This window comes from Gobio gobio (assembly GCF_949357685.1).
Source record: "Gobio gobio genome assembly, chromosome: 8".
NCBI lineage: Eukaryota > Metazoa > Chordata > Actinopteri > Cypriniformes > Gobionidae > Gobio > Gobio gobio.
In genome coordinates this window covers 37,167,501-37,182,121 of record NC_137114.1, presented here as the reverse complement: position 1 = coordinate 37,182,121, position 14,621 = coordinate 37,167,501, and the positions used below count along the sequence as shown (strand labels likewise).

At 40.3% G+C, this 14,621-nt stretch overlaps 1 protein-coding gene across 1 annotated transcript in view; it reads left to right on the top strand.

Moving 5' to 3' along the window:
* dscaml1 (Down syndrome cell adhesion molecule like 1) overlaps nt 1-14,621 on the top strand; it is a gene marked incomplete at its 3' end in the record, with an annotated part of 158,620 nt that overhangs the window by 109,801 nt on the left and 34,198 nt on the right. The window contains 8 exon segments of the mRNA XM_079823998.1: nt 263-359; nt 549-677; nt 1,027-1,194; nt 1,723-1,793; nt 1,876-2,116; nt 4,735-4,881; nt 6,469-6,624; nt 10,646-10,785. Coding sequence (XP_079680124.1) covers nt 263-359; nt 549-677; nt 1,027-1,194; nt 1,723-1,793; nt 1,876-2,116; nt 4,735-4,881; nt 6,469-6,624; nt 10,646-10,785 — 1,149 coding nt within the window.

Sequence of the window (14,621 nt, the reverse complement as noted above, 5' to 3'; positions counted from 1 at the left end):
TATTATAGTTTTGATAAATGGTTTTATATTCGGACCTGCAAATTACTTAAATCTGCATTTTATGTATGAAATGTTATTTTTATTATTTATTTTTATTAGTAGTAGTTGTAGTAGTAGTATTGATATTATTACTTACAGTTAGGAAAGTATTTTAACTTTGAAAACACTTTTACTTTGAACATCAATACAAGAAGTAGGCCTCAAAATGAGGAAAAGATCTGAACAAGTTCATCCCTCTCAAACACTTTCTCTCTTTCTGCAGCTGAAGCCAGCGGAGCGCGGGGATTCCGTCTTTTTCTCCTGCCACGCCATCAACTCATACGGCGAGGGCCGAGGGCTTATCCAGCTGACGGTGCAAGGCAAGACAATCAGCCATGAACAACATGCTCACATCTTACATGATACTCCTTATCTAGAGACACAAAATCAATAATTTACCTCCCGGCCCCAAGCCACCTCTTACTCTTCAGCCTCTCTCTCTCTCTCACTCTCTCTGTCTCAATCTCCTCCATCTGTTTGAAGTCTATTTCCACTTGTTTGTTTCGCAGAACCCCCTGACCCCCCAGAGCTGGAAGTTCGAGAGGTAAAAGATCGGAGTATGAACCTAAGGTGGACGCAGCGGTTTGACGGCAATAGCATCATCACCAGCTACGACATTGAGTACAAGAACAAATCCGGTGCGGCATTGCTTTGTTTCCATTTCAAGCTTGGATGAATTACATTGTGAACGTGCATTAAATATGTATTTGTATGTCAGAAGAATATGTAGCGAATAAGCTCAGACTGTGTGAAGATGAATGGGATGTGAACGGATTTTTGCGCTATTGCGACTCGAGTGTATTGCCTTATTTTGCTGTTTGTACATCTGCGTTCATCCTAGTTTCCCATGCATCGCTTGTTTTTCATATCCATATGATTTGACCTGTAAACAGTCCTTTTTGCATGCTAACAAACATTATGTTCCAGAGCAGCCTGGATGGAGGTGTGATGTAGTAATGTATCCGTGTTATTTTGTCCTTGTCGTAGACCCGTGGGAGCTGAAACATGCCACCCGTAAGATCTCGCCCACCAACAACCAGGCCAACATAGTGGAGCTGCACCCGGCGTCAGTGTACAGCATTCGTATGTACTCCTACAACAAAATTGGACGCAGTCAAGCCAGCAAAGAGCTGACCATCAGCACAGAGGAAGCACGTACGTCTACCGCCCCTGATGTACACACAAACTCATATTCATAGAGCATAAAACAACTTTGCTTAAAACAATAGTTCACCAATATTTAAACAAATCTGGCATAGTTACTCACCTTTATACATGTTGTTTCAAACATGTACTTCCTTCCTTCCGTGGAACAAAGATGCATTTTTGAAGAATTTCCTGGCCATTCTCTTCCATACTGTTCTCACTGAATCAATAGTCCAGTCACAATGGTTAAAAGCTCACTGGAGGGGAAGATCAGTGAATAACAACTTTGAATTTAGCGCCTAATTCATACGGGACACTTTTATCATACTTCATGGTGCACCATTTTTGAAGCTTAAAAGTACCAGTGCCCTGTCATTGTAGTTACATAAAAAAAGCTTCCGGGGTGTTATTCAAAATTTCTCCTATTGTGTTTCACAGAAAAAAGAAAGTCATACAGGTTTGGAATGACTTCAAGGTGGCAGAATTTTTGTATTCCTTTTAATAATCTTGTGATGTCACATGGTTCTCTTCTCACAGCTCCTGATGGGCCACCCATGGAGGTGATTTTACAGCCAATGACTTCTCAGAGTATCCGTGTCACCTGGAAGGTAAGCCTGCGACTTCTAAACTTGCGATATTTTGGACTTTAGAGTCTTAGACTTACGTCTCTCTCCTTTTCACTCCACTCAGGCACCTAAGAAAGAGCTCCAAAATGGAGTGATCCGTGGCTATCAGATCGGTTATAGGGAGAATGGACCGGGCAGTAATGGACAGTACAGTATAGTGGAGATGAAAGCCACAGGTGACAGTGAGGTGTACACACTGGATAACCTGAAGAAGTTTGCTCAGTACGGCGTGGTGGTCCAGGCATTCAACCGAGCTGGAACCGGACCTTCCAGTTCTGAGATCAATGCCACAACGCTTGAAGATGGTAATGAAACTCTATCCATCTATCCATTATGCTCTAGGGATTTTTCTTTCGTGTGATTGCGCACGAGTCATGGGGCGACTCTGGCCCGTGGTCCTCATCCACATGCGTGTCACTGTCATTGTGGCGACAGTGATATTGATGCTGTTAAGGATAATAGTAATAACAACAAGCATAGGAAAAATAATTATAATTAGCCTGTCTGCCGAGGCCCCTCTCCCTGATCCGCTGCTTTTCCTCCCAGTCTAATTATCTGCAGCTGAGCGCATTGTCTCCCCCTCTCTCTTTTCATCTTTCCTCCAGATCCCTCTCTCCGGCTTTCAACTCCCCTCCTCTTCGCTCCCACTCCTCTCTCACTCTCTCTCTCAAAACACCTTTCATTTATCTCTCCCTCCATCTCCCAACTTCCCATTCCTCCCCAACGCCCACTTCTGTCCCACTGTATTTCTTCCCCATTCTTATTTTTGGAAAGCTCCTGGGTTGTTTTTGTGCCACTGTTGAGTTCTTCCATCCCTTTTTCCCTGATGATTTTGTTTTTACCTCCATCAGTTGTTTTCTTTTCAAGTTTGTTTCTCTTCTAAAATTTCCAACCCGAACATTTTCCAACTCAACCAAGACGGTTTACCAGATTAAAACCAGGTCTACTTGGTGATAGCCTAGCCAATTGACAAACTAAACCAGCTTTGACCAGCTAATGATCATAAAAACTGGACCAGCTGGAAACCATGTAAAAGCAACTACCACTTTAGGGTGTATTCACTTGAGTACTCTATAAAACAGGGGGGTGACCAGTCCTGCTCCTGGAGGGCCACTGTCCTGCAGAGTTCAGCTCCAATCCAATTAAACACACCTGAACAAGCTAATCAAGGTCTTACTGGTGTGTTGAGGCAAGTTGGAGCTAAACTCTGCAGGACAGTGGCCCTCCAGGACTGAGTTTGGACACCCCTCCTATGAAACAATCAAACTCAGACCTAGAGTAAAATTGAACCAATGGCCAATGCTGGGATCTCGTTGAAGGTCTGTCAGTCTAGTTTTGTGGTGTTTTCCTCACCTTTGGCACTAGTCTGACCCCCTTTGGTGGCTTTTCGACCATTTGAGCATGTTGAATCAGCAACGGAGCCTGTTTGGGAGAGAGATTACTCTGATTGGCTGAAGTAAAAGGTTTTTATAACAACAGTCTTGGCTTATCTGGTTTCCCTTTTTGAATAATGAATATGGACTACTGCCACATGCTGGTATGGAGAGTTATTTCCTCTCATGCAGGCGCATAACGGTCAGGGTATAGATGGCTGTAGTCTTTGCTGTGTTTTCAAGCGCAACTTTTTGTCCCAGACAGGGACAATGCATCAAAGTCACCTCATGACAATGCGTCATGAGGCGACACCACGGTCTAGGTCGCTAACTTTTTGATGCCGGTTTGTTGTGTCCAGGCGTCATTGAAAAATGGTCCAAAGATGGATGGTTTGGGTCGCTTCACAGAGACCTCTTTGGAATGATTCATTGAAAATATCTGACTCAAACGAATGATTTGTTCATGAATCAGACATGGCTACTTTTGTAATGAATGTGGCAAGAAGATCAAGAGTGGGTGTCAAGATTTTCAGTGCATCGTGACTTAAATTTTGTCTGTCACATACGGTAAACCAATTGTATGACTGCAGGAAATATATAGCGCGGAAATGATATAGACTTTCCTGACACTTTTATGGCACTGAGCTCATTCACTTTTGTTATATTGACAATAGCAGCCGAAATATTCTTACAAAAAAGAAAGAAAGTCATTCTGGTTTGAAACGACATGAGCGTGAGTTAATAATTATAGCTTGGAGGAAAGTAAGGTGCCAATATACCTGTTCAGTGCATCAGATCTAGAAAGTGAGTGAGAGACTGGGTTTTGCGGGCAGAGTTGAGGAGTTCTAGTGAGTTGTTGTGCTTGTGAGCGCTCCGTCAAGCCACTCTACTCTAAATGGCAGTTTTAGTGTGGTCCACCAGGGCCAGACAGAGTCGGACCCTAAGGCCTCTTCAAACAAATACCATCATTTCTCCTCTGCTCTCTCTCCCTCCCTCCTCTCACCGTCTCCTTTACTCGCTCCTCTTCCTGCGCCAGCTGCAGCTGCTCCCTCATAGAGCCAAGCCAGCTTTATCCCTCCTCTATCCCTCCTTTCATCCTGTCGTCCGCACATGCTTTTTCCCTCCCAGCAAGTCACACAGACAGGCTCTGTGTCCCCTCAATAGCGCCATTATTTATTCAGGGACGCAATTTGGCACATCACCACCACCACATTTGCGGTGCATCCGGAAAAAAGCAAACGCATTTAGTAGGTGAAACAGCTCAAGATCGAGATAACAGTAGCGTTTCACTTCTCTTCAGCTTCAGAACGTGATTGTTCTGTCCTTTTTGAGAGCAGTTACAAGGTTGTTGATGCACTTGGGCCTCACCAAGTGCTCCAATTGCAGTATATTACTGTCATTTTACTATATCACTGTAATTGTGCTTTTTCACTGCAATTTTTGGTTTCCACTTCACCTATTGTATCTTGTTTCCGTTGGTGCCTGAATTATTTTCCTGCTGTTTCCTTTGCTTTTATGTGACCGTCTCTCGTTTTCTTTTTCTCTCGCAGTTCCCAGCCAGCCACCCCAAAATGTGCGGGCCATCACGGTGACATCGGACGAGGCGGTGATCACGTGGTCGGAGCCCCCGCGGATGACCCTGAATGGGGTTCTGAAGGGCTACCGTGTGGTGTTCTGGTCCCTCTACCCCGATGGAGGTGGGTGCTGTGGGGGCCAGACACTGGGGCTCAACCAGAGTAATTATACGCTACTACTGTTACTCCCTCACTAGCCGCAGTCCTCGTAGAGCGCCCCCTACTGTCCACCCGTGTTTCTGTATCCCAGCCAGTCCAAACCACAGACGATGTTCATTTGTGGGTGGATGGGTGTGTGTGTGTTATCTTTTATATGTAACAGGAAAATGTGAGGAAAATGTAGATTTAAAAAATCACTAAAAGTGTAAAACTAAAAGATGCTGTACTTAAAGGTGAAATTTCTGAAATGTCCAAACATAAAATTTACACTACCGTTCAAAAGTTTGGGGTCGGTAACATTTTATGTTTTTTAATTAAATCTTTTATGCTCACCAAGGCTGCATTTATTCGATCAAAAATACAGTAAAAACTGTTATTATAATATATAATTTATTCCTGTGATTTAAAGCTACTCCAGGCTTCAGTCACATGATCGTTCAGAAATTATTCTAATATGCTGCTTTGCTGCTCAAGAAACATGTCTTATCATCAATATTGAAAACTACTGAGCCCTGCAAATGCAAACAAAACATATATTCCCATGAATTTAATTTTTCCCCCTTGTTTTAGTTAAATCGTGACCACAAATTAAGAATTTGTATCCATGATTTATTCATTCATTCCCTCGTTTTAGTAAATCATTGCCACATTCTACTAAATTTGTAAAACTAGAAAATAAATGTGGCCAAAATGTGTGTACTGTAAAATATATACGGGCTCCGTAGAAAACAGTTGTGCTGCTTAATATTTCTGTAAAAACAGATACATTTTTTTATGATTCTTTGATAAATAGAAAGTTCACAAGAGCAGCATTTATTTGAAATAGAAAACTTTTGTAAAATTATAATTTTTTCACTGTCACTTTTTAGTAATTTACCGTGTCCTTACTAAACGAAAGTATCACTTTCTTTCAAAAAAAATATCTTACTGAGTGCAAACTTTTGATCGTTAGTATAATTTTTTACAAATTGATGGGACAGTAAAAATGTTTCATAAATGGGCCGAATATTGTCTTACAAGGTAAGGGTATGTTATTTCTAACTAGCTGAAATGTAGGAACAATATGTTTTTTTTATTGTTGTTGTTGTTGTTTCGGCTATGTGTCACTTACAAAAAGTACTGTGGTGGTAACATGGTAGTGATGACATCAATTGGTTATATATACCATACGCTGAATCTTATTCAGTAAGAATCAAGTTTCTTCAAAGAATAGCATGGCATTGCCATGGTACAGGTCCAAAAATAAATGCTATTTTAACATCTCCAAAGAGCCATGGAAAAACCTTTTTACTTTTTTGTTTGTTTTGCACTTGGACATAAATATCATTGTCTGCTAAATATAGCTATACAGTAGCAGTGACGAGCAACCTTTTGTCCAGCAAAATAGACTATTTTAGTCTCCCGTTGAATAATACTATGGTACTTTTTTTGTAAGTGGAATGTGTGTAAACATGGTTCCCTTGTGTGATGTGTTCCAATTACACTGCTGTTATTAGTGAGTATGTGAACATGCAGAAGGAGAGTCATTCAGTATTTTTTCACGTCTCTCAGAATGGGGAGAGATGCAGAACATCACTACCACTCGTGAGCAGGTGGAGCTGAAGGGTTTGGAGAAGTTCACAAACTACAGCATTCAGGTCCTGGCCTACACACAGGCAGGAGATGGCGTCCGCAGCAACGTACTCTACATACAGACCAGAGAAGACCGTAAGTTCGCACTCACGTACACACGTGACATGACCATAGGTCAGTGTACTTGAATATACTATGTACACATACTGTAAAAAACAATAAACCTGTTTCAGAACCTAGTGAGCTACCTTCTAGGGCACCATCATGGAACATCATTTTAGACCCGGAACATCATTTTAGACCCTGAACATCTCAAACAATGCTCATAACATAAAACGCACGAGACTAGACTCTTAGAGTCTTTAAAGACAAACCTACTGTGAGCTATGAGGTTGTTAATGAATTGTACATTATTTTGTTGAAGCCGTCAGCCCACATTATTTTAACTTATCTTTTGTTTAACAGTGGAATTCCTGTTGAAAAACTATGGTTCAGACCCATGATTCACCACAAGCAAATCGTGCCAATGAAGCACTGCAAATGATGTAGAGTTTCAAAATGCACGTTTTTGAAAACGATACCTTTATCGTCTCCATGTAAACAACGAAAAAGCAATGTAATGCTCATGCGTATTACCTGTTCAGTCTGTAGGCGCCCCTTAAATGGCCTCATTCATGAAACAAGAGCAGAACAAATTTTTGTGTAAATCATTCATAAATCCGTTCTGATGTAAAATTTCGGATTCACAGTTGGTACGAAAGAAATGTACACCTGCTCCCTACCATGTGGTGCGCAAAACATTTGAACAATCTGTTAAGTTGATTTACCCTGTCTTTTTTTTTTTTCAACTGTTCAACTTTGGGTAATAGGCAGCACTCGTCACTGTCACTTTTTACCCAACCGTCCAATCACAGTGGAGAAGGGGCGGGACAAATACTACACCAGACCAATCATCCTACTTGTACAACGACTGAACAACAATGGATAATATTGCTGGTTACTGCATTTATATATTCAGTAATATTCTTCAAAATGAAATACTAGTAACACATTACTGCCTTGGATATTCTTTATCATAGCAACCAATGTATCTCAGCTAGAAAAACGCTGCGCTTGCAAAGCACTTTCAGAAGAGCACCTAAAAATGCTTTGGTGGACACACGATAGTTGAATATTTATTGCTAGGCATAAGGTCTCTTTAGCATTTATGCAATATACTGGAGCCAAACCTGAGAAGGAAGTCCAGAAGATTCCACAGCGTTCCTGGACACGTAGTTGTAACTCATGGGCAGGGATTATTCTAATTATGAATGACTGTGCACGCGCGCCCTATTTACGAATGGTTGGAATTCATTAATATACACACTTTTAACTACTGAATATGTGGTATACGAAGCCTTGGTGAATCTGGAGGAGAGTTTTTGTAAAGATACATTTTACGCGCAAATTACTCCGAATTTGCTTGTATATTTACGAAAGTTTCATGAATGAGGCCCAAAGTCTTTTTGAGATTCCTTATGGGAAAAATGAATGGGAATTTACTTCCGGATCCAAGGATGCTGAGAAAAAAAAATTGGGGGACACTGTTGAAATTCATACAAATAAAAACACACAGCATAACAAAATACTGGGCAAAATTACACTGAACTATATTTATTGATAACTTTCTGTTTTAAGAAACTATATGCACATTTATAATAAAAATTTCTCTGTATCCATTTTTTTTTACTGAGCTCTAATGCATTCTGAGATTGACTTTGCAATGAACGATTCGGTCTTAGAATGTGGACCATGAAGGGAAAGACAAATTAATGTTACTGCTTACTATTGAGCATATTTATGATAACCTAAAATTCACTCTAATTAATATTAGGCAGCTTATTATGTTTTGGACCACAAAAAAGTAAAACGATATAGAGTCTTTTATCTGTGACAGATAATTGTGACCGTCTAGTGCGCTTTCAACCCAGACAGTGAAGAACCTGTATTCAAACTCAGTCACATTATTTGCAAGCCACTTCCCCTTTACCCCGACTCTATTCAAGCTCAAGGGTGTGTATTTATGTGTCTGGGTGGGGGGAGCTTGTGGGGTAGAAAATGCCACAAAAACCACATTAGCTGGAGGCAAGTGCTGCATGGTCCCAGTCCAGATGATGCTGGATTGCTTGATTGCTGGATGCGGTCGCTGTGGCGACATTTAGGCTCTGATTTAGCATTAGCACACTTAATGAGAATTAAGACGCTGAAGGAGGGGGGTCTGTAAAGCGGGTATATGTCTCAAAGCAGATCCCCCATCCAACACAAGGAGAAGGATTTATTCTTTGTGGATTAGCTGACATTAATTTTGTGCTTACACTGGTCGGGATAGGATTATCCTATATCTGTCTCTCCTCCGTTCCCTGGTGAGGTTGAGGAGGGGATTCGGGGAAATAAGGGGTGTCTAAGTGGTGGAGAGTAGGAGAGATGCATTGATATTTTTCATTTAATTGAATATGATAGATAAAGAAGTGCCAAAGAGTGTGTGGTTTCAGTTTTGACACGGGACTTCCAGTCTAAAAATGTTGGCCTACCTTTTTGGCCCCTTTTGCATCTGCTCATGGTACCTATGGAGACTTTATAAATAATAACAGTTTGTGTCACCACTTTAAGACCTAAACCCCCTAAAGGATTAACCCCTGTTTGGCTAAACCCTAGTATTGATGATGATGAATTTTTCACCAAATCCTTCTTGAATCTCTATGTCTTGCCGATCATTGTAGACACACTAAATTGTGACGGTTATTTCTAAGATGACAGAAGTGTGACGTGGTTTAATGTATTTAGGGCCAATCCTTAACAAAGCCCCGGACCCCCACATAGATTTATGTAACACCAAAAGCATGAGTCTTATGAGTTGGCCAGTTTTCTTCGCAGTGCAATGGAAAAGAGGTTAGAGCATCAATATTCAGTCGCATTGACGGCAAGCAAAAGTTCATGTTGGTCCGAACAGACGCATTAACAGCTGTTCATTGAAATGAAAATGTTTAATGCATTACATTTTCACACTGTATGAAGATTAATCTTATGGTAAGAAATTCTGTAGACTCAAGTTGAAACATGGTTTTCTTGACTCCTAGTTTCTCTCTTTTTTGCTCTATTCCAAAAGCTAGTTTTTGGTCTATGTTGGAAACATTTTAAGGCAAAGGCAGTTTCCAAAAGTAGGCTGCAACATTATAAGATCTTTTAATTTTGGCCAAATTTGAGCGAGCATTGTATGTATCCTTCATAAGAAAATCCCAGAATGTATTGTATTGAGGAAATTAATCCAAGATGGCTGACCGAATTGAAGGAAATTTTATTTCATTCAGAACAGAAATATATATTAATACAAAATATTAATTAATTAATATATTAATTAATAAAGTATTTTTGTACTTTTTTCGGCAGAGCATTAGCTTAGCCACATGCTAATGTCAAACTTTATAGTAGCCTAATTGATTTGTAAGCCAAGACTCAATTGTGAGAGAGCTAATATGTAGAGAGCTTTGGTCCAGTCAAGATGCTACTAAAGTTTCAGTTTTGACACAGTTTAGACGTTTTGCGTACAGCCCAACATGTAGCCTTTCAAAGTATAATACATTTACTGTATACATAGCGTGCGCGGACACATGCACACTGGAAAGTTTAATCATTGTCCAGTGTCTGCGCTATTTCTCTCGATTATGGCGGATAAAAAGGCTGCTGAACTCATTTAAATGTATATCTTACTAGTATCTTTTAATTCCTTTCACACAAGCACTTATAGTTAATGTTATTCCTTCTTATCCGTTTATTTTTCGCCTGTGAAACAACGGTCAGGGACAATGTTGCCACCTTGTGAGCCGAGTGTAAAGAGTATGTGCAAATCTGGCTATGCATGTACAGTACATGTTTATACATATGATAATTCACACGCACTATATGAAAAACCCCAATGTAAAATAAATTGGAAGTATTCTTATTCAGCTGACTAAGTAGGCAAAAAAGACAGCTCGCCTGTTTAGGGCTCCAGAAAACTCCATAAGTAGCGCACAACATATTGCGACAAACCTTTATGTCACAGGGAGGTGAAATATCCCACAATGCCTCTGTCAAACATTAATCTAGTTTTTTATCTCTTTTTTTTTTTCTCTTTCAGACCCCGGCCCTCCAGCGGGCATTAAAGCAGTGCCATCCTCTGCCAGCAGTGTGGTGGTGTCCTGGCTTCCCCCCATCAAGCCCAATGGTATCATCCGAAAATACACAATTTACTGTTCCAGCCCTGGATCGGGCCAACCGGTGAGGCACAAAAAGGGGGAAACTTGTTTTAAACATTGATTTTGGTGTTGCCGTTTTTTTTTTTTGCTCAAAAATGAAGGCATACTTGTGTTTGTTGAAGCATGCGAGAGTGAATATTCATGTGTTTTTAACACATATGTGCCTTTACTTCATATGGGTGTGGGATAAGTATGTGTGGATTTTAGATGATGTAATTTTTCTTTAGATTCTAAGTATAAGTCAGCACTTAGTTTATCATATCGTCTATTTGCGTCTGGATTTGCGGTGAGTGTATTTTTAATCTGTGCATGTGTGAGGTTGTGCTGCAGTATCAGCGGGATGTGTGTATGTGTGTGTGTGTGCGTGTGCGTGTGTGTGTGTGTGTGTGTGTGTGTGTGTGTGTGTGTGTGTGTGTGTGTGTGTGTAAATGAGAGGCTCATACTGCAGTGTGTGCATGCAAGCTCACCCTCCCGTCTCATTTGCATATCTGCGTCTCATCACGTTGCCTAGACAACCTCATCTGTTCATCAGGGAGGGCAGGAAACAAGCTGACAGCACACACACAAACACACACACACATCGCACAGGCTCGATCACATTTATAACCACCTCCTCGACAAACTCACACACACACACACGTAATTTGTGTACTCTCACATTGAATTAATGTACCTGTCCAGATGTACACATGCTCACTCTCTTCTTTTCTTTTGCTCATTCACAAATCACTCCTCTCTCGCTCTCCCTCTCTCTGGCCTCTCACAGTGCACGGGGTGATTACTATGTAAATGAGTATTGGGGGGGGGGTGGAGTAGCGGGGGGAGGAGGAGGAAGGGGGGTCAGACTCAGCGTGCGGGGAGTACTTTTGTTCTTCTTTTCATTATCTCCCTCTATCGCTCCCCGGATCACCGCTATCTCCACACCGGAGGAATATTTTAATATCCGTTACAGCACTCCACCCCTCCCGCCCCCACCTCCCGTACCTGATTCATGCTGAGAAAGACAGGGGGGGGGGGGGGGGGAGATGAATTGAAATGAACTAGGGAGAGAAGCCTAGTGAGCTGCCTAGCAAGACAGCATCTTTAGGTATTATACACACTCCCAGAAGGCAGTGGTTTTCAAACTTTTTAATGCCAAGGCCCCAAATATAATTAAAGCTGCGAGCAGCGATGACGGGCCCAAGCCGGTGGCACCGCCACCCCGGTGGCATCAGTTTAACTGTGCACGGCAGGCAATAGGCATTTAAAATGGGAAAACATAAAAGGACTATGTCAAAGTCATCTGAATTCACCACATTAACTGCAGCAGTTGGTGCTGCTATGACCACAAACCACAACAGCCACATCTATGAGATCAATTAAATTTATATGAATTTCATGTCAGATTATGTCAAAGGTCAAATTGGAATGAGTTCAGAATACCATTCGAATGCTGATGTTGTTTTATTCTAACACTTCTCTTCATGTGTTTTTGAGCTACCTTAGCTACCGTTTGTGCACCAATCTTATGCACCATAAAACATGCTTTCATTTCAATATGGGTGGTCCAATAAATTTTTTTTAATAAAAAATGTATAAATGGAGCCAAATCACAGAAACTGCAAAGATGATTTTAATATCAGTGTCAGGTAAGAGTAAGATGCGTGTCTACATTTTATGGAAGTTTATTATAAATAGCCACTTTTATAAAATCATGTGAAATTTATGTTTTAATACATTTATATTATATCAGTAAATAATTAATTTAAAGACATGTGCATCATACGTGATCTTGGCAAACACATCACATGACGTTTTTATTTCAAGTGATAGTTATTTGTGATAGCCTATATGAAAGGGTTAAATTATGATCAAGAGAGAAAGTCACACACACACACACACACACACACACACAATGATAGAGTGAGAGTGAGGGGGAGGGGAAGGACTGAGAGAAAGGCACACACACAAACTCACAGGGTGAGAGAGACCCCCCCCCCCACACACACACACACACACACACACAGATAGAGAGGGGGAAGGGGAAAGACAGGCAGATGGCATTCCATAGACTTAATGGTTTGTATACTGTACAAACTGTACATTCTATCCCCCTACACTACCCCTAAGCCTACATATCGCACACACACACACACACACACCATAGCTGTCAACCCTCCCGTTTTTTCCGGGTTTCTCACGTATTTTAGCTCTTTTCCCGCTGTCTTCCCGTTTTAGTATTTTCCCGTAAAATATCCCGTATTTTTACGTTCTGATTGTGTTAACTCAGAACACGCAACTATCTGGTTTAGTGCCAGAAGACGCGAATGAGAAGTCGCGCGCACTGTGAGAAAATTTTCCGTGCACTCATCCGAGAGCGCGCACACGTCTCTCAGCGCGCAAATATTGAGTTCTCTTTCAAGTCTTGCTCTTGAATGGACAAACTCACGCAAAAAGTATGTCAACATATTGATGAGTATTCTAGCAGACATAGTCTGTATATGGCTTAAGTAAGCTTTATACAGTCCAGAAAAGACAACGCATATCCGAGGTCTTAAAGGGGCAGTAGCCTTTACTGCTGTCTGTTTAATGTCAAACAAAAGACAAGGGCATCACTCACTGCTCTTGATTGAATAACTTTTGTAAGTTTAATAGGATTAATCTTTAATTTATACAGTCATATATGCAATGTTATTTTACATTTGATCAATTTCTGTACCTGAAAACTAATGTTAGACGTACCTGAAAAACCTGAAAAGCATAGTTTATTTTATTAGTATCTTTGCTCAATAGTATTTATTTGTGCTGCTGCTTGTATTTAAATGATTTGTTCTTATTATTTTCTTTTGTTTTATTTGACAGTAGTCCTTTTTTCCCTGAACATAGCAAATACTGAACCGTACCGAAACGGGGAACCTTAAACCGTGATACAAACCGAACCGTGAGCAATCTGTACCGTTACACCCCTAGCGTAACGTATGATAAAATGACTGAAAAAAGGTTGGGAAACACTGGCTTAGGCTACTATCGAAGAAGAAGAAGACAGTTGCAGCCGCGCGGTTGGGAGGAAGAGGGAAAAAGTAGCGGGAAGTAAACTTCAAGGAGAGTATAGTAATAATAAATGATAATAAATGGAATAAATAAATAATAAATGAAAATAATAAATGTTATATTTACCCATGGCCTTCCCTGTTATACAGAAATGTAATAGTTATCAAACCTTCCTTAACTGTATAAATAATAAATGAAATATAGATGAATCATCATTAAAGCTACAATTTTCTCTGTTCCCGTTGTTCTTTGATGAACATTAATGACAGGCTGACTCCACAAAATGACTCTAATTTGCCTCTTTGAAAAATAATTCTCTAATTTAACCTTATTACTATACTAATTGTAATATAAATAATACAAATATTAGAAGAAAAATATTTTAAGTGGTCATTATTGACAATAAATATTGCACAACTAGTATTTAGTACCAAAAGATCTCCTCAAAATATTCAATAAATATTATTGAACTAAAATATAGAACATTTATTTAATTGAAAAATAGTTAAGGTGTATGGTCACATTTGACCATCAATTAGTATGAGTATGACCAATTAGTATGGAATACCTGAAGGCTAAGTACAATAAAAAACATTAACATTAATGTTAACATTGTTGCATTACTCTCCATTATAAAACGATCCTGTATGGTTGATGTAATAATCAATGCACACTATGCTGTACTGTTTACCAAAACTTGCTGCAAACCCCTGTAAAGTGGAGCTGTTGTGTATCAAGCCATTCAAATGTATTGACACAGCGCTAGAAGTATTGAGATTTCTGTGAAGCACGACTGCGCGCGCCGCCGGGAGATGATAGAGCATGTCG